Source organism: Oryctolagus cuniculus, chromosome 15 (genome assembly GCF_051225735.1).
Source record: "Oryctolagus cuniculus isolate XC-2025 breed Fujian yellow rabbit chromosome 15, ASM5122573v1, whole genome shotgun sequence".
Classification (NCBI taxonomy): Eukaryota; Metazoa; Chordata; class Mammalia; order Lagomorpha; family Leporidae; genus Oryctolagus; species Oryctolagus cuniculus.
The window spans coordinates 43,327,773-43,347,116 of NC_142881.1; the positions used below are offsets into that span (position 1 = coordinate 43,327,773).

At 44.4% G+C, this 19,344-nt stretch overlaps 1 protein-coding gene across 29 annotated transcripts in view; it reads left to right on the top strand.

Moving 5' to 3' along the window:
* Positions 1-19,344, top strand: part of SGMS1 (sphingomyelin synthase 1) — a 338,931-nt gene that overhangs the window by 312,288 nt on the left and 7,299 nt on the right. For all 29 annotated transcript variants that reach the window (XM_089314844.1, XM_089314838.1, XM_051823915.3 and 26 more), the window contains one exon: positions 1,297-1,414. In XM_089314844.1, the coding sequence (XP_089170970.1) occupies positions 1,297-1,414 (118 nt within the window). The remainder of the gene's footprint in view (positions 1-1,296; positions 1,415-19,344) is intronic.

Genomic DNA, 19,344 nt, shown 5'->3' on the forward strand with positions numbered 1-19,344 from the left:
GAATGTGACATAGATATAGTTGCATGCTTTTTTAAATTTCTTTTTTTTTTTCACTCAAGTAATGTAGCACTTTGTTCCTTTTGTTCAAGTGAGACAAATGCTCCTCTCGCTACCATACTGAGTAGGCATGCCTGTCCTGCATAATAATGTTCCGATACCATACAATTACAGAGTGACTGAATGCTGAACATTGTAAGAGGAAGGCCTATCTACTCTTTCTGAATTTTTCTTGTTTATTTAACTCAGGTGGTCTTAGGCCAAGGAAAACTCGAAACGAATTCCCCAAGCTTGAGGAAGAGGAGACCCAGAGGATAGTGATTCTGGCCTGGCCTGTGGTTGAACAGAATAGGAGAAAGGGAGAGAAGGAAAGAGTGTTCTTGTCCAGGATTCACTTAGGTTTACCTTCATGAGATTAAGTAAATTGATATTCATTAGGAGAAGTTATCAGACTCAGTATACATGTTTACATGTATATACAACATAATTTTAATGCAAACCACTTACAAAAGTATTTCTAATTGTTGTTTACTTTTGTATTCATCCACATAACTTACACACTTGATAGCTACCATTTATACCTACCTTATGGTAAATATTTTCCATCCATTATTTTTAATGCTCTTAATCCTATTTTACTGATAAGGAAATTGAGATTTAGAGAAGTTTTCTGTCATGCAGCCATGTAGTATGTAGGGATTAGGATGGGAGTTGGATGTTGTTGAATAGATTCTTTTCTTGGCATCACCTTGCCTCAGATAATCAGTGTCAATGTCTGAAGTGTGTGAGTAAAATTTCTTAATGACTTTGACTTATTAAATGGCATAAATGTTTTAAATTCTCATTCTATTGTTACTCAGGTTTTCTGAACATCTTCCCTCTTATGACAGAAAAACTCTCTAAATGTGTAGCTGTAGATACTCAGTGGGCCTGACCTGACAGAGTGGGGTCCACTTGTGTATCAGTTGAATGTCAACTCAAGATAACATTTAACGTTTCATGAAACCCAAGCACAACTCATGAAACCCTCATGCAACCTGGGCAGTTGACAGTGGTTTAAACTCTTTTGGCCAGTAAGTATTTTTTTAAAAATCACACACACACACACACACACACACACACCCCTCACATTATTCTCAAACTCTGTCTTAATCTATTTTGTAGTTGTAGCATTCTGGTTTCAAGCTTGCAAGTAGTTTTTTTGGATTTGTTTGTCTTTTTGGGTCATTGCAAACATAAAGTTAATGAACCTGCAGAACTTCTTGACTGAGAATCTGCCCTGTTTTTCCCTTTTTCTAGGTCTATTATTAGCAGAAGATTTTTCTGCATAGTTGGCACGCTGTACCTGTATCGGTGTATTACAATGTATGTAACCACACTCCCAGTACCCGGTATGCATTTCAACTGTTCTCCGAAGGTAAATTATTCCTCACTGTAATTTCCTTTCTGTTTTTTTCTCCTTTTTCCCTGGGATTCTCTAAGGCCAAAAGTGAAAATTTCTTTAAAATACAGTCCCTCCATTCTCATTTTGGAGTGTTAGTGAGCAATGGGGCCAGGCAGCCTCACCCATCTCACAATTTCCAAGTCCTGACACTGCTTCCCAGCTGGAGAAATTTGTGGGCTAGTTAGCATGTTGAAAGCAGTGGAGCTTTGTATGTGGGTGTAGCACTTTGGTTTCCTGCCAGACTTCTAAAATATCATTCACTCCCCTTGACACAGATCCAGAGCCTTTGTGTGCTTTCTTCCTCTCTTAGATGGAAAGCTCAGTTTCAAATGATTTTTTTTCTTTTTCCTTCTATTAATCTCCACAGTAGAGCAAGCAGGAGAAAAATATCCATATGCCTTTGCAACACTCCACCAATTCATATAAGATCACTATTGTCAGGAGGTACCTTTTGCCTTGTTGATCTTCTCTAGTAGGATAGAAATTTTTTAAAAATAAACTTTGTTTCTCACTTACAATTTCTAGCTTCCCATCAGATCCCCATGGCACTCTTTACCCCCTAACATTTACTTTGGAAGGATTTTTAACTAGGGAGCTGGTTGGAACTTTATGAAATAGCAAAGGTTGTAAATTTTAAAATGTTTGCATACATTAAAACTTGGTAATGCAGTAAGAAACAGAAGAAACTAATTTCTCGTCTTGATGGTAGCAGGAGAAAGCATGGAACACTTTGTTGTGTCTGACATTATTTCTTTGTATTGCACCTGTATTGGCAAAAGAGCCGGACTCTTTCAGTCTCCTTCAGTCTCATTCCTCTGTGCTTTTGTACTTTCTGGAAGAAACTTTCTTTCCTTCCTTCTTTCTTTCTTTCTTTCTTTTTTTTTTTTTTTTTTTTTTTTTACATTCTTTCTGATAGGAGCTTTGGAAATGGAGCTGAAAAAAACCTCCCTGAAGTTTTGAAGTGGTGTCGTGATCATAGAAAAAGTTGGGTCCCTTTAGTTTGTGTACTGTGGTCCTCCTTCCTTCCTAGAGCTATTTTTGTGCCTCCACAAGTGGCTAGATTCTGAACTCTTGTCTGTTTTTTGTCAAACGCTGCTTCCTTTACCCTAGAGAAGCTGTCATGGAGAATGAATGTTCCCAACATTCCTTTCCTCTGTGTCAGCAGTCCTGCTAGTCTCTATCTCCTGCTGTTTCCTGAGCCCTTCCGAAGAAGCCAGCCTCACATCTTTTTCATCCTCTATGAAAGCTTTCAGGCACTTGCTCATCTTCAATTCCTGGGTCGCAGGAAATCTCATGGTATCATTGAAAATTCGGTGATGTAGGCTCCCGCTGGGAGGCTGGCTTGATAAAAGCAGCATTTTGTCGGTAGTGAACCGACGTTGTTGACACATGTCTAAGTTCAGTGCAGCTACATTAAAAAGTCTGTGCATTGGGAAATTTGACTGCCAGGGGATAGAATGTCAGATGTGGGTTCTGGCTAAGTACACACTGAAGACGGACTCAAAAGTTGAGGGGCTGTGCTATGCAGCCCTTCTGCTTCTCTTGGTCTGGCCCTATTGCTTCGTGAGAACCTCTGTACTTCCACCCAGTTGCTGTTAGGGCCCAGACTTTGGTGAACCTTTAGGCCGTGAGCATGAATCACTGGTCTATCTCACCAAGATCCTGTGGCTATGAATAGCTTGTGGTTGTCTTGATAAAGGCAGAGGTAACAGCAGGAACAATGCACAAATGCTCAACTCAAATGTGTCATTTATTTATTGTGTTGCCAGAAATCCCCACTGAGCCCATCATTCCATGACAGAAGGGAGTGAAATACTAGCACATCCCAGCAAAAATTAGTGTTTAAAACTCACTAAATCTGATTCCCTCTTTGGTAGAATAGGACTCTTGGAAGAAAGGATTCGGGATACAATTTCACAATTCTAGAAAGTTTTAAATGTACACCAAAGTGGAAGAGCTACCATCAGGAACCCTCGTATGCCCAACAGCTAGATTTAATAATTATAAGTAAATGTCTATTTTTTCTTTTTCTTTTTAAAGTATTTTAAAATAACTCCCAGGCAACACTATTTCATTTCTGTGTAAGTATGCATCTCAATACTGTGAACATTTTATTGCATAGTCATAATGCTAATGGTATTCAACCAAAGTAATACTAATTCTTTGATATCCACAAATACCAGTTCATGGAGAATACTGATTTCTAAAATGCCTTTTGAATTATTATTAAAGTTCGTTTAAATAAATTAGAATCTAAAACCTTTACAACTGCTAGTTCTGTCTCTTCAGTCTTCAACTCTAGAGCAGTCCTTCTCCTTTTTTCCTCCCTGCCAGCAGCTTGTGGAGATCAGATCAGTTGTCCTGGAGAACATGTGGTACGCTTAACCTGTTTGTTTCATTATGGTGCCAGTTAGCTTGTGCCTCTTTCCTCCATAGTTCCTCTGAATTGCAGTTTGGCTCTGGAGATTGAATTACATTCAGTAATTCAGATTACATTCAGATTCCTTTTGCAGGTAGATTGAAAAGATGTCCAACAAAGAGTTGGAAAAGGCCTTGAAGGCTGGGTACTGCCCCATGCTTGGCAAGTCAAGCTTAAGAAATCAGCAGTCAGGCAAGGAATCCGTGCTGACTGGAGATCAGTGTCAGAGGGAAGAAGGGCAGTACTTGAGAGAGAATTCAGAGACCAGCTTTGTGTAGTTGACAGTCTTACCTGGGTCTTAGAGAACCAGAACCGAAAGGAATTTTATTACAAGGCACTCAATCCAATGTTCAGCTTGATATCCACATCATTAATGTCTCTCAGAACCATTGCATGGAGGATTGGTGTGGATTAAGCTACCACCTGCAGTGCCAGCATCCCTTGTAGGTACTGGTTTGAGACTGGCTGCTCCACTTCTGATCCAGCTCACTGCTAATGCAACTGGGAAAGCAGCCAAAGATGGCCCAATGCTTGGGCCCCTGAACCCACATGGGAGACCCCAAAGAAGCTCCTGGCTTTAGACCGGCCTAGCTCCAGCCACTGTGACTATTTGAGGAATGAACCCACAGATGGAAAATCTCTCTATCTCTCCTTTTCTCTCTGTTTCTCTGTAACTCTGTCTTTCAAATAAAATAAACGAATCTTAAAAAAAAAAAAAAAAAAGAAAAGAAAGAACCATTGCATGGGAAAGGGGACTTATTAACCCCTCTAAAATACAAACTTATCTAGTACTGAAAAGAACACTGAGGTCGGGGTTAAGGTGGTCTTGTGAGACCACTTACTAGCTGTGTGGCAGATGCGTTGGGCAGGTCTTTTAAACTTTTCAGCGCCTCAATTCTTTTATCAGCAAAAACAAACAAACAAACCAAAAAAAAAAAAAAAAACCAAACTAATGGCACTTAAAATCTGTCTTAAGGAGTTGTCAACTTGAAGGGAGACAGTATCCAGGGGCACTGTCGATATAAGATGCCATCCAGAAATCAGAAGGGAACTTGGGGTTGTCGTCCTGCCACAGTCCCTTCAGTCATCCAGTGGGAGCTGATGTAGCAAGCATGTGGGTGTTTGAGTTGCTTTAGTGAGAGAGTAGAGCAAGGTAGGTAAAGTTCCTGCCTTTGTGGAAGCACCTTGAAATCACCAGTCCAGGGGCCGGTTCTGTGGCGTAGTGGGTAAAGCCACTGCCTGCAGTGCAGACATCCCACATGGGCGCCAGCTGCTCCACTTCCCATCCGGCTCTCTGCTATGGCCTGTGAAAGCAATGGGAAGTGGCCCAAGTGCTCAGGCCCCTGCACCCATGTGGGAGATCCAAGAAGGCTCCAAGCTCCTGGCTTCAGATTGGCCCAACTCCAGCCATTTGGGGAGTGAGCCAGTGGATGGAAGAACTGCCTCACTCTCGCTCTCTCTCTCTCTCTCTCTCTCTGCCCCTCTGTAATTCTGCCTTTCAAATAAATCTTTTAAAAAATCACCAGTACAGACTTGTTCCCCTTATTTAATCAATTTCCAAATGCTCAACCACTGGTTCTAAGAATGAAGAGACAGATTGGAGTAATATTTAAGAGGACAGATGGGTTCAACCTGGTAGAAGGTTCACATAGGGAATGAGAATTGATGGGAAGATTTCAGAGACTGATTTTATCACTGGGGTGATTACAGGTTGGGATGAAAGGGACTAGAGTCTTGGGTTAAGCATGCAGAGCTGAAGGTACTTGTGAAACAGTTAAGTGGTATTGTCTAGGACAGTAGGCAACATAGGTCTAAAGTTGAAGGGAAAACTAGGGCTAGAAACTAAATGTTTGTGATTTGTGATCATCGTACAATAGAGAGAGGTTCAAAGCTGTGGGTATGAAATAGATGGCCTGGAGATTGGATACGGAAGGTATGGCGCTTTCAGTATGGAGTATCTCATGATTTGAGACACTATTTAAGACCTGCCAGTTGGTAGATACTCTGACATTACTCAGTCTCCACCAGACCATGAGGCGAGAGATTGGACCTTTAGAATGTGACTTTTTGAAGTCACATGAACGTAAGCTTTGTTCCACCATCAGGTATTCCCCTTAATTGTAGTATACCTACTGTTTTTCTCCACACCAAGTCTCAAAACACATGAGTTCTAAGAAGAGTGCTCCCACAAATATGCAATAGTAATTATGGAAATTGGTCTTACTCTTCATTCATCTTAGAGCAGATCACATCACAAAATGTGACTGCTTGGAGGAATTATCATGGTGAGATGATCAGGAGGGATGGAGGATAGGCCTCCCCTCCGATGGCACTGCAACAATGATGAGCCGCTGGGCGGCGTGGAAAGGGAAGGAGGCGTTTTCATTTCCCTGATGATGAGTTTCTGGGAAGTGCTTGTGCTGTTTTCTAGGGAGCATACATGCAGGGCTGAACTGGAGCTTGCCAAGATTTTGATTCCTTCATTAGCCCGCATTAGTCTCATTACAGCTCTTCTCCCGGGAGCATACGTTCTGTCCTAAAAACAACCCCTTCTCTGGTTACAACTGTGAACATTTATGATTCAGTAAAGAAATGAGACAGAAACATATAAGAATTCTTTGGTATTCAGAAATTTCCAATGCAAAGTTTTTATTTTGTTTTAGCAAACTCCTTAAAAAAAAATACTCACCCAGTCCCCAGATACAGATAGCTTAATGCCAGTGGAAGAAGAGGAGTAACATAGTTTTCAAGTCAAGTTTTAAGAATCACATGAGTTCATTTAATACTAAGCAATACTATAATACATTCTGTATTTTGGTCTCCATGGTGACCTTAGATTTGAAAACCTTGGGAAAGAGATTACGTTCCAGCAAGAGCACTTAGCTGGCTGATGCATTAGTCTGCCATGGAGTTTCTGGTGACATTCGCTTCATCTTGAAAGACTGATTTTTGCCCTGAACGCATGAACACAGCCCACTTTCGGACACCAGTCACGTGTGGGTGGCAAATGCAGCGGCAGAAAGGCCCCGGTTGGTATTGCTCTCTGCCGCTGTCTGCTCTTGAACGGAGCGCGGATTAGGGCAATACGAGCCCGCCAGCTGAGCTGCAGCTGAGCAGTGATACACTAATCATCAGCCTGCCAGGTCCCTTTGCTGGCAGGAGCTGAGGCTCACAAGGCAAAAGCCTCGCTTCCGTTCAGGGCTTCATCACCTCCTCTCCTTGCTTCTTCCTTTATCAGGTGGCAGTTGGAATATTCCAGGTGCCCTTCTCACTGACAGATTTGGATATTCTGATCAGCTCCTGCTGACCCTTTCAGAGCCTGACTCCTGTTCCATTACCAAAATAACTTCATGCCATCTTTGTGCATTGAGGAACTGAAATCACCAGTGCTTGGTTTTATCTAATTTCCTGCTTGCCTCCTAGTTTCTTTTTTTTTTTTTTTTTTTTTTTTGACAGGCAGAAAAGGTCTTCCTTTGCCGTTGGTTCACCCTCCAATGGCCGCCGCGGCCGGCGCGCTGCGGCCGGTGCACCGCACCGATCCGATGGCAGGAGCCAGGAGCCAGGTGCTTTTCCTGGTCTCCCATGGGGTGCAGGGCCCAAGCACCTGGGCCATCCTCCACTGCACTCCCGGGCCACAGCAGAGGGCTGGCCTGGAAGAGGGGCAACCGGGACAGAATCCGGCGCCCCTACCGGGACTAGAACCCGGTGTGCCGGCACCGCTAGGCGGAGGATTAGCCTAGTGAGCCGCGGCGCCGGCCCGCCTCCTAGTTTCTTAATATCAGTACCATTTTCCTCTTTATTTATTCTCATTTTTTTCTATTTATTGCATATAATTTCTTTTTTTTAATTAATTTATTTATTTGAGAGGTAGAGTTACAGACAGTGAGAGGGAGAGTCAGAGAAAAAGGTCTTCTATCCACTGGTTCACTCCCCAAATGGCCACAATGGCCAGGAGTTTCTTCTGGGTCTCCCAGGCAGGTGCAGGGACCCAAGGACTTGGGCCATCCTCCACTGCTTTCCCAGGCCACAGCAGAGAGCTGGATCGGAAGTGGAGCAGCCAGGACTCGAACCAGCACCCATATGGGATGCCAGCACCACAGGCGGAGGCTTAGCCCACTGTGCCATAACGCCAGCCCCTGCATATAGTTTCTGATAACCTTGCCCATCCCAAGTCTCTTCTTCACTTTCCCTTTTTTCTTTCTGTATGAAACCATTTCTGTCTCTTAAAGGTTATTTTTTTTTCCCATTGTAAACAAAGCACATGTTCATTATCAATACATTGAGAGAAAAATTTTTGGAATCACTCATGGCTCTATATACTGCTAATACTTCAGCATATTCGTCCTTTAGCACATTTCTTACATGATTCTGGTCATACTATCCATACAATTATTATTCCTGTCTCCTTATATTTAACATTTGCTACATACGTTTGTATATAATTATGTAGACCTTAACGTTTCTAAATGGTTTCCTTACTGAAGGGAAGATACCACCATTCTCTGGGAGTGTGAGGCAGGCAGAATATTGACCTGATTTCATTTGATGAACAAGCAAGTTGCTTATTTTCTAAACATTTCTGGAGAACTTGCTTTTTATGGACAATACTGATTAATTTTTATTTATTTGAAAAGCAGAGAGACAGAGGGAGAGCACTCCCATCTGCTGGTTCACTGTCCAGATGCCCCCAATGGTGGGAACTGGGTGAGATGGAAGCCAGGAGGCTGGAACTCAGTCCAGGTCTCCCATGTGGGTGGCAGAGATCCAAATACTTGAACCATTACATGTTGCCTTCCAGAGCGGGTGTTAGTAGGAAGCTGGAATTGAAAGCAGAGCTGAATCCAGACACTCCAATTTGGGATGCAGGCATCCCAAGCAGTGTCTAACTGCTGTGCCAAATGTTAGCCCCAATAAGGGTGAATTTTAAGGATACACATACATGTAAGACAAGCATCCCCTTCTCTTACAAATGGACACCCAGGAGCCAGAACTAATGTTTGACTCAGTAGTCACCCTCTGGCTTGTTCAGTTCTCCCTGTAGTAGGTATGTGGAGCTCACTTGCCAAGCAAGCACTATGGAGGTGCCATATGATCAAGGCTCAAAAGGATGAACAGGAGTAAGCCAAGTGGAATGCAGAGAGATGATGAGTTTGCCAGGTGGAGGACATAAAGGTGCAAAAGGGAATTGAGGAATAAGGTGAGGCTGGTTGTGCCTGGGCATGAGGTCTTAGCCAGAAGATAGGGTGTAGCCAGCGGCCATGGGACCCTTCAAAGAAGTTTAGATTTTGAGAGCCAGGAAAGATTCCAGCAGGGGACATTATAGGATCACCGCTGTCTTTTAGAAGCTTATGTCTCCAGTAATACAGATAGTAGGGCACTGGGGAAGGGTGCAGGGAGGAGCCGGACTTACAGTGCTGCCAGATTGTGCCCACCCATTTTGTGCCAAATACGATTCTAAATGTCTTGTCATTTCATTCCTGCAATACTGAGTGGGGGGAAATTGTACTTGGTTCAGAGATACTGACCTGCCTCAGGCCTCAGAGGTGCTAAGTGGCAGAAGCAAAAAGATGGACCAAGTGTCTGTTCTTGTTTCTCCCCTTGAGGAAGATAAGCGATACTTTAGCATGGCTGCCTGACTTAGAGGTGAGGAAGGCCCAGACAGGGCAGAGAGGGGTGAGTTTGGGAGACGCTGGGAAGGTGAGAACAACAGCTGTCTAGTGTGAAGAGGCCACCAGAGTCAAAAGCATTCACTGAGGAATCCCAGAGAGCCTCAATGGACAGCGTGTGAGTGTGTGGGAAACATTATCCGGGCTGTCGGAGTGCAAGCGGATGGACAGCGGGCCGCTGATCGGGGGCAGGCTGCCAGAGCTCCCAGGCACCTCAGGGCACCAGTAGGCTCCATTCGGAAGCTATGCTGTCCTGTTGGAGAGGCTCCCATTGGCTACATTTGAGACATTTGAGCATCGCCATGAATAATGACAATGTGGAATTATAATAAATAATTGAGAATTAGGCTCTTTGGAGGAAAAAAATCAACTAATATAAAAAAATTGTAAAAACGCTAGTTTGCAATCGTAGTAATAATTCAAGAGTCATAGTTCATAGTCATTAGTGGATGCTACTGAGTAAAGGGTTAAAAATCATAATATTTACATAACTTCAAAACATCACAAGTTGCTTATTAATTATTCAGAAATAAATGTATGCACTTAGGAGAGAAGTCTGTTAGGCACTTCCATAGCCAAATGATCAAACCAGTGGCCTGATGGATGACTTCCAGTGCTTTGAGACACACTGGACTGAGGAGGATACAACGTCACCTTGGTAACATTCCTGCTAACAAGAGGTAACCTGAATTTAAACAAAAGACAACATTGCTATAAAACCAAATTGAGGGCTATTCTACAAAGATACCAAGCTGTATTCCTCAAAACCATCAGCGTAATGAAAAACGAAACAAAAACAGAAGAATTGTAATTGATCAAGAAAAAAAAAAATCAGGACCTAACAAGAAACTTCAATGTATATTCTCTGTGTGGAGCCTCGATTGAAGAAGGAAGCCCTACAGGGCATTGTTGAAACTGTTGATTAGTCTGAATATGGACTGTCAAGCGTGGTAATCTTACATCATTGTTAAATTTTGTGAGTGTGTTTATGGAAGAAAGAATGTCCTAATTTTTATAGTCAGAGGGAAATGTTAGTGATGTAGTCAACTTATTCTCACATGGCCTGGAGAAAAAAGAAGAGGATATGGCAAAATGCTGCTAATTAATGAGCCAAATCAAAGAGTTTGTGATGTTCATTCTATAGTTCTTTAGATTTAGATTTGGGGGCGGGAGCAGGCATTGTAATACACTGGGTTAAGCCACCACTTGAGGTGCCTACATCTGATATCAGAATGCCTAGGATTGAATCCCACTTCCACTTCTGATCCAGCTTTTTTGCTAATGTGGCTGAGAGGCAACAGATGATGCCGCAAGCACTTGGGTTCGTGCCACTCACATGGGAGACCTGGATGGAGTTCCTGGCTCCTGGCTTCAACCTGGTCCAGACCTCACAGTTGCAGGCATTTGAATAAGCTAGCAGATGAAAGATCTCTCCCTCTCCCTCTCCTTCTCCCTCTCCCTCTCCCTCTCCCTGTCCCTCTCCCTGTCCCTCTCCCTCTCCCTCCCTTTCAAATACATAAATATATCTAAAAGAAACAAAAGCTGGGGCCAGCATCGTGGAGTGCAAGTTAAGCCTCCACCTGCCATGCCAGCATCCTGTATGAGGGTGGGTTAGAGACCCAGTTGCTCCACTTCTGATACAGCTTCCTGCTAATGCACCTGGGAAAGCAGAGGAATTGGCCCAAATGCAGATCAGAAGCAGAGGAGCCAGGACTTGAACCCATACCCTGATATGGGATGGCAGCTGTGGTGTAACCTACTGTGTGACAAAACCAGCCCCTGTGGAACAGTTTTTGCTGGAGAACGAGAGGCTGCTAAGGAATTGATGTTTTATTGCTAATCATTACTCAAGTGGTACCACCCCTCCAAGCCCATGTAGTATAGAGATTAATGGGTACTTGTGAGAATACAGAAGTGGAGAGGGTCTAAAAGAGGAAAATGGAAGGAAAAGTCTTGAAAAAAGGTTCTAAGCAGGGTACATGGTGAAATCTACTTCAGATCAGTTGTGGTCAGCCTGTTTGGGGGTGAACCCACATTTTTGCAGAAGTGAAGCAGTTACCATATGGAGGGATAGTTCCGGGAGTCCTTGTGAATGATCAAGAGAGGCTCATGGAAGAGCCTCCTGCAGGGCTGTGTGTTTAAGGAGAATCATCTCAATTCCCTGTTGGCTATCAGGCATTGCCTTCTCACATAAGAACTTCCAAAGAGATGGATCTAGCTTGGTAATAGTAATGCTGCTGTTGTGTAACGTTTTATCTCACTCTCGTGAGTAGAGTTAAGCATGAGGAGGTGTTATTCTTGCCATTGTACAAGTAAGAAAACTGAGGCTAGAACGGGTACAGTGGTTTGTCTGGAGCCACCTACGTGGTTAACCTAAAACTGGGGTTGGCAGATTTGTGCTCTTTATTGTTCTTGCAAAATTAAATTTAGACGAAGATGCTAACATGGGATGTTAATAGGGGAAGTGGGGAAAAGATTGAATGGGAACTCTTGTATTACCATCTTACAATTTTTGTTTTGCAAATTTAAAACAATGTCAAAATCAAATGTTAATAAATAAATAATTGTCAACAAAAAAGGTAAACTTAAAGACCAGTGTATCTAAGTATAAAGCAAAGAAAGTTAAAAATCAAATTGAGAATGCCTACAGAAGGCAGAAAATGTGCAATTTATTTGTGAAGGAATCCCATAAAAATAACTTCTATAGAGATTGGGAAGTTTGATTTAAGTAGAAAATGCCAAATGAAAAATGGATCCTTAATGAGTAATGAATAAATGTTGCTTTAGCAATCAACTTTGCATTTAAATTACATGTATAAAATTGATTAACTCTTACCAGAACAATGGCACAAAGTGACCTTGGAGACATTGACTATTGTTGAACACTCCTTGTCATCCTAAAAAGGTGTTAGCAACAAGAGCAGGCTCTTTGTAGGGACCTAAAAGCCAAGATTGGCTGAGAGGTAAGACATTTGGGCTCTGGTCCTCCTGAATTACTTCGGTCAGCCCTTAGGTACTGCTAAGTGGACCTTCCGTTTACTTCCTCATCTGTAAAGTAAGTAGAGCATCCATGGTGATGAACTGGCAGGCTTGTGAGGACAGAAGATAACCAGTGCGAAACTCTCAAAAAGGTATGAATGTCTGTGCAAAGGAAAGCTATCTTTTTATTTTGTAAAAGCTACCTGCCTATTTTATTATTTCTTACTGCCCAGCCAACTAATAATAAAATAAGGCAGGAGGATTGGTAGGGGGCTGCTCTGAGCCTCTCCCTGCTGCTATGACATCTAAAGCCTTGGTCACACTTTTCAACATACTGCCTTCCCAGTGGGGCTCCGAGGTCAGGCTACAGGAAATTTCCCTAACTTAGACCAATGTTTAAGTACCTGTCATTGGTCAAGAGGACTGCACACCCACTGGAATCCGGGAGGGTGGCGGCGGCGGCCTGCTGTTTGAGGCCTTGGTCGCTGGGGAGCTGATGCTGAGGGACACTGCAGCATGTAGCACGTGCTTCCCGGTTGCAGGCTGCACAGCACAAGGATGGGTGAGGGTTTTACAGCTGTGTTCACACTGCTCCATTCCTTCAGAAGGTCTGATCCTTGACCAAGCTGTTTGCAGGCAGTTTGGGGGGGGGGGGGTGTTTCATGGATGATGATCAGTTTTGTGTTTTGGAAGAAGACTGTCCAGAAACAACACCAAATGAATCGCCTTGGTAGGTAGGAGACCTGAATGAATGTGTTTTCTGAGGGCTGCCCGGCTGTTCCTGGTGGTTGGATTGTGGTGCCGAGTGTATCACTTCCCTGAGGGACCTTGGCTGCTGCAGAAATGGTTACTTTATATGTATTCAGCTCCTAGTTTATCCAAGAGTGTGAGGGACTGGCAGTGCATGAGGTACCACGTAGTTTTGCCAGCAGTACCTAAAAGGAGTCGGAGGACTTGGATGCTAGCCCCAGCCATGACACTGGCAAGCCTAGGGCTGGTGTAGGAGCTGCTTGCTGCCGTCTCTGGGCTACCCTCAGATGAAGCATCAGGAAGAGTCCAGGGTTATCCTGAAGAGCATTTCTGCCCCTTCACACTCAGAGTTGTTCCGCTGGGGTCTGTGCAGTATTATCTGATGGGTTTTTAGTTGCAGGTTTCCTCTTCCTCCTCCCAGATGAGATCGGGTGTGTTCAGGGTGGTCTGGCAATACACTCGCTCCTGCCAGGAGGGGCTGAAGTGCAGTAAGTGCCCTTGCTCCTCGAGTACCACTAGAAAGCAGCAGTGCCCAGGGGCCATCTGCAGACAGTGGTGGGGACCATGGTGTGACCCAGTGTTGAGAAACTCTTGGGCGAATCCTGTCCTCTGACCAGCAAGGGCTCAGTGGTACGAGGAGCCCTTGGTCCCAAGGCTCCCTGGTGGCCCACCCTCCCTCTGCTCAGTTTCTCTCTGTGCTTTGGCATTGCTCACCTGATTTTGTCAGTTATTGACTTCATTTAAATACGATGAAAGTTGCTTTATTTTTTTTAAAGATTTATTTATTTGAAAGTCAGAGTTACACAGAAAGAGAAGGAGATGGAGAGAGAGAGAGAGGTCTTCCATCTGATGGTTCACTCCCTAATTGGCTACAATGGCCGGAGCTTCTTCCAGGTCTCCCACGTGGGTGCAAGGGCCCAAGGACTTGGGCCATCTTCCAGTGCCTTCCTAGGCCATAGCAGAGAGCTGGATTGGAAGTGCAGCAGCCAGGACTCCAGCTGCAAGCGGTAGCTTTACCTATTACCCCACAACACCGGTTCCCAAGTGGCTTTATTTTTATTGTGAATTGATTTTTTTCTATGACCCTAGGAAACCAAAATTCACGTCGTTAATTTAGATAGACTGTCTCGTCATGGCTTTGGAGTGTCTGCTGAGAGCCTTTACGCAGATATGTCACTGCTGGGGGCGGGGCGGAAGTTTTAGTGTTTGCTGCAGTGGAGAAAGCACATTCCATCCCTCCTTTCCACTGCACGCAGCCGGGGACGCTGCAAGAATAAAGGGAGCAGCTCTTGGAGGACTCAAAAAAAGTGACAGGTTCAGGAAGGAAGCCAAAATGCGTAATTGGAAAGGTCCAGCCTTGAGTTTCCTATCTTGTTTTGTTTTTGTCTCCTGCAAATCCCAGAACCACACCCTAGGCACAGACAGAAAACGCTCCAAGAATCCCTTTCTTTCTTCCCCAAAAGAGGAAGGGAAGCTGCCCTGGGACAGACTGGTAGAAATCCCACCAGTGTCCATGCCAATCCTGTTAATATTTAGAATGTCACGTCCTATTCTTTTTCTGTGCATAGTTGTTTTTGTTTTTGTGAGTTTTTTTTTTTTTTTTTTTTTGAGATTTATTTAAAGGATAGAATGATAGAGAGGGATGAGGTAGGGGAAGGAAGAAAGAAGGGGAAAGAGATCATGCATCCGCTGACTCACTCCCAAAAGACTGCCACAGCGAGGGCTGGAGCAGGCCAGAGCCAGGAGCCTGGAAACCAGACAAGCATATTTATGATCTGAGTTTCCTACACAGTCATCGTAAAGGTGTGCTTTAATGATTTTTTCAGCATTGTAGCCTGGTTCAGTGCTGTCCACCTTTGACGTGGGCTTGAGCCACCTCAGATTCTAGGACAGGAAGTGTAGCTCAGGGCTAAGGATGTGTTTACAGCAGCCTCCTGTCTTGCCGATACTCTCCCGGAACCAGGCTGTGAATACCCAGGGAGTAGTTACTTAGCAGTTCCTGTTGGTTGTCTCCAGTTTGTTGTTGTTATAACATAATGTCATAGTCATGTGTTGTTTGTCTGGAAAGCTTTCCTTCATATCCACTATCATTTATTTGAGATACGCTTCTAGTGTAATTGCGACAGAGGTTATGTTGGCATTGCTGGTGAACTGTAGATGCTGACTTTCCTAGAGGATTGTTTTCCAGTGGCGATAAATCTGTCATCCCAAGATGTGGGTGAGGAAATCAGGGCTTGGGATGGTCTGGCTCTCTCCAGTCCACAGTGAACTTAACCCTGGTGTCTTTCCAGGGCCTGCTCTTCCCTGTACTGCTCTATGGAGAGCCTCTCTGCTTTCACCTGTCCACTCCTGTGGGGAACCTGATTGAGGAGATCATTGTCATGCCACCTGCCTCATTCTCAGCTCTCTTTACCAAAAAAAAATAAATAAAGTTCTGATTTGTGATAACATGAGCTTCTGTTCTATTTTTTTAAAACTTTATCTCATAAATGTAATTTTTTTATAAAAAATTATTTTTCATTTATTTGAAATAGTTACAGAGAGAGGTAGAGACAATAGAGAGAGGTCTGCCATCCTGTCTCCCCAAACGGCCACAGCAGCCAGAACTGAACCAATCCGAAGCCAGGAACTAGGAGCTTCTTCTGGGTCCCCCACATGGGTGCAGGGTCCCAAGGACTTGGCCCATCTTCTGCTGCTTTCCCAGGTGCATTAGCAGGGAGCTGAATCAGAAGTGGAGCAGTCGGGACACAAACCTCCGCCCATATGGGATGCCTGCACTGCAGGCCGCAGCTTTCACCCTCTGGGCCTCAGCACCGCCCCCTTCCCCCATTATTTTTTATTTCTGTGTATTTGACAGTGGTTTTGCCTTCTCTAGTCACTTCCTTTGTCCTTTGTTGAATTTTGTTCCCTAACTTGGTCTTATTTTACTTGATATCTATGTGCTGTATACACAAAAAAGATACTAACATGTCTTGGTGCAACTGTTTTGTAATTTTTCTTGAACTTTGCTTGCTTTTTTAAACATAATTTGAATTTTCAATGTAGCTATAAATATCTACCCTCTTTTCCTGTTTCCCCTCTAAGCTTAAAGATGCTTTCCTTGCAGAAGTTTGCTTTATCTTTACTAAGAGCTGATTGAGACAATACTTGTATTTGAAAAGAAAAAGCAGAGGGGTTTTCAGAATATCTGCAAGAGGCCGGCGCCGTGGCTCAATAGGCTAATCCTCCACCTTGCGGCGCCGGCACACCGGGTTCTAGTCCCGGTCGGGGCGCCGGATTCTGTCCCGGTTGCCCCTCTTCCAGGCCAGCTCTCTGCTATGGCCAGGGAGTGCAGTGGAGGATGGCCCAGGTGCTTGGGCCCTGCACCCCATGGGAGACCAGGAAAAGCACCTGGATCCTGGCTCCTGCCATCGGATCAGCGCGGTGCGCCGGCTGCAGCGGCGGCCATTGGAGGGTGAACCAACGGCAAAGGAAGACCTTTCTCTCTCTGTCTCTCTCTCTCACTGTCCACTCTGCCTGTCAAAAAATAAAAAAAAAAAAAAAGAATATCTGCAAGAAATGTAGTTTTGTTTTCTTTGTATTTTCCATGATGCCATGCTGACTTCTTTTTTTATTATAATATAAATTTTATTTTATTTATTTTTTTAAGATTCTTCCCACCATACACGCCCTCCCACCTACACTCCTCCTCCTTCCTCTCCCACTCCCAGTCCCATTCTCCACTAAGATCCATTTTCTTCCTTCCTTCCTTCCTTCCTTCCTTCCTTCCTTCCTTCCTTCCTTCCTTCCTTCCTTTCTCTCTTTCTCTCTTTCTCTCTTTCTCTCTTTCTCTCTTTCTTTCTTTCTCTTTCTTTCTTTCTTTTTTTCTCTCTTTTTCTTTCTCTTTCTCTCTTTCTCTCTTTCTCTCTTTCATTTGACAGGTAGAGTTATAGACAGAGAGAGAGAAATGTCTTCCTTCCGTTGGTTCACCCCCAAATGGCTGCTACGCCTGGCGCTGCGCTGATCCGAAGCCAGGAGCCAGGTGCTTCTCCTGGTCTCCATGCAGGTGCAGGGCCCAAGCATTGGGCCATCCTCCGGTGCCCTCCCAGGCCACTGGAAGAGGGGAACCCGGCGCCCATATGGGATGCTGGCACTGCAGGCGGAGGATTAACCAAGTGAGCCACCGTGCCGGCCCCTCCATTTTCGATTGTACATAGAATACCAACTCTATACTAGGTAAAGAGTTCAGCCATGTTGACTTCTTAGTTTCTCATCCCATGCCTCAACAGGCTCAGTTTTCCCACACAGATTTTCTTGTTAGGATGAGAGGACGAATTATGGGTTAATGCTGTCTTAGGAACACAATCTATAGCTCTCAAAATAGGGAGGGTGTTTTGGAAGAATAACTCCAATGAGGAAGATGAAGCATGTTTGCCGTCATTGTCTCCTGTGAAGTATCCATCGTTAGGGCAGAGCTAGGCAAACTTTTCATTTGGAACTTCAAAAATTTTATAGCTGCATGCAATCACAAAAATAAAATGGTTCCTCACCCCGTGTTTTGAGTAGCAATCGTCCTCTACCCCTGGCCCCCTTTTCTCACTTCCCTCCCAGCCTTTTACCTGCATCCTGTGGTGTTTACCTCCGTGTCTTTATCTCTGCTTACAGATGTTTCGTGTGTGTGTGTGTGTGTGTGTGTGTGTGTGTGTGTGTGTGTGTTCTGACGTCCCTAAGCGACTTGGTGCTCGGTGCTTGGGGACCTTTGAAGATAGGTTGTCTCCATTCTTGATGTCCTGCTGTGCAAGACACAGCGTTCCTGCCCTCCTCTGCCCTCTCCTTCCCTTCCCCCTCCCTCCTGCCGTCGTGGCTGCCTGCATTCAAGCGTCTTGTCATCTCTGTGCAGCTCTCTGTCCTTAGTTTGGCTCACAGTCCAGGGCTTGCGTTACTCAGTTCTGTAGGTGCTATTCACAGCCACGCCGTGCCGTCTCCTGGTTCTCTGTGCTGGATTTTGTTTCCTGTGGATTTGGCAGCTGCCTCGCTGTAGCATCTTATATGAACTTGCCTGCACGTGATGACTCTTCCCCATCCCGTCAGAGGCACTGGTTGTGGGCTGGTCTCACCTCCCGGACGTCCCCTCCAGAGCTCCTGACTTGCTCCCCTGCTCCCAGCTGTCCCTTCGCTGGCATCTGTGCCTGTCCTTTGATTCCGTCACTATGTTTGCTCCCTTGCTTCCTAGAACATATGCTTGGTGATTTCTGGGACATGGTCTGCAGGTGGTAGATGTTGTTCAGACCTGCGTGTACAAAAAGGCTTTAGTTTATCCTTGAGTCTGTGCTTGGTTGTGATACAGATAAGCATAGAATTCTAATTTGGAAATCACTTTCCCTTGGAATTTGAACACATATTTCCAAAGTCTTGTTCTCCAGTGTTGCTTTTGGAAAGTCTCATTCTAACCACCCCTTGTATGAAGCTTCTCTTTCATCCCTGGAAACACTAGGATCTCTTCTTAGTCCCCAGTTTCTGAAACTCGGTGATGCTGAGTCTTGCTAAGTAGATCTTTTTGTATTGTGCAGCGCCTTCAGTGTGACCCCTTTGGGTTTGAGATTTATATCCTCTGTGTTCTGTATTCCACCTGCCTCTGTAACTAGAAATCTCAGTAACTTTTTTAAAAGGAAATTACAGGGGCCAGCACTGTGGCATAGTAGGTTAAGCCTATGCATGTGTCACCAGCCAATACTGGTCAACTGCTTAGGCCCCTGCACCCACATGGGAAACCTGTAGGAAGCTCCTGGCTCCTGGCTTCAGATTGGCCCAGCTCTAGCCGTTGCAGCTGTTTGGGAAATGAACCACCAGATGGAAGATCAATCTCTTTCTCTCTGTCTCTGTCTCTGTCTCTGTCTCTGTCTCTCTCCTCCTCTGTAACTCTGTCTCTCGAATAATAAATAAATCTTGAAAAACAAACCTTAAAGGGAAATTCAGTGAAGTGTGTGTTTCCCAGATCTGGAATATTGTAAATTAAATGTCCAAAAGGGATCATGATGTTTACGTTGGCCACTGAGAAATTCCAAGTGCTGACAAAAGAACATGTAGACAATCACACATTGTATTTGACA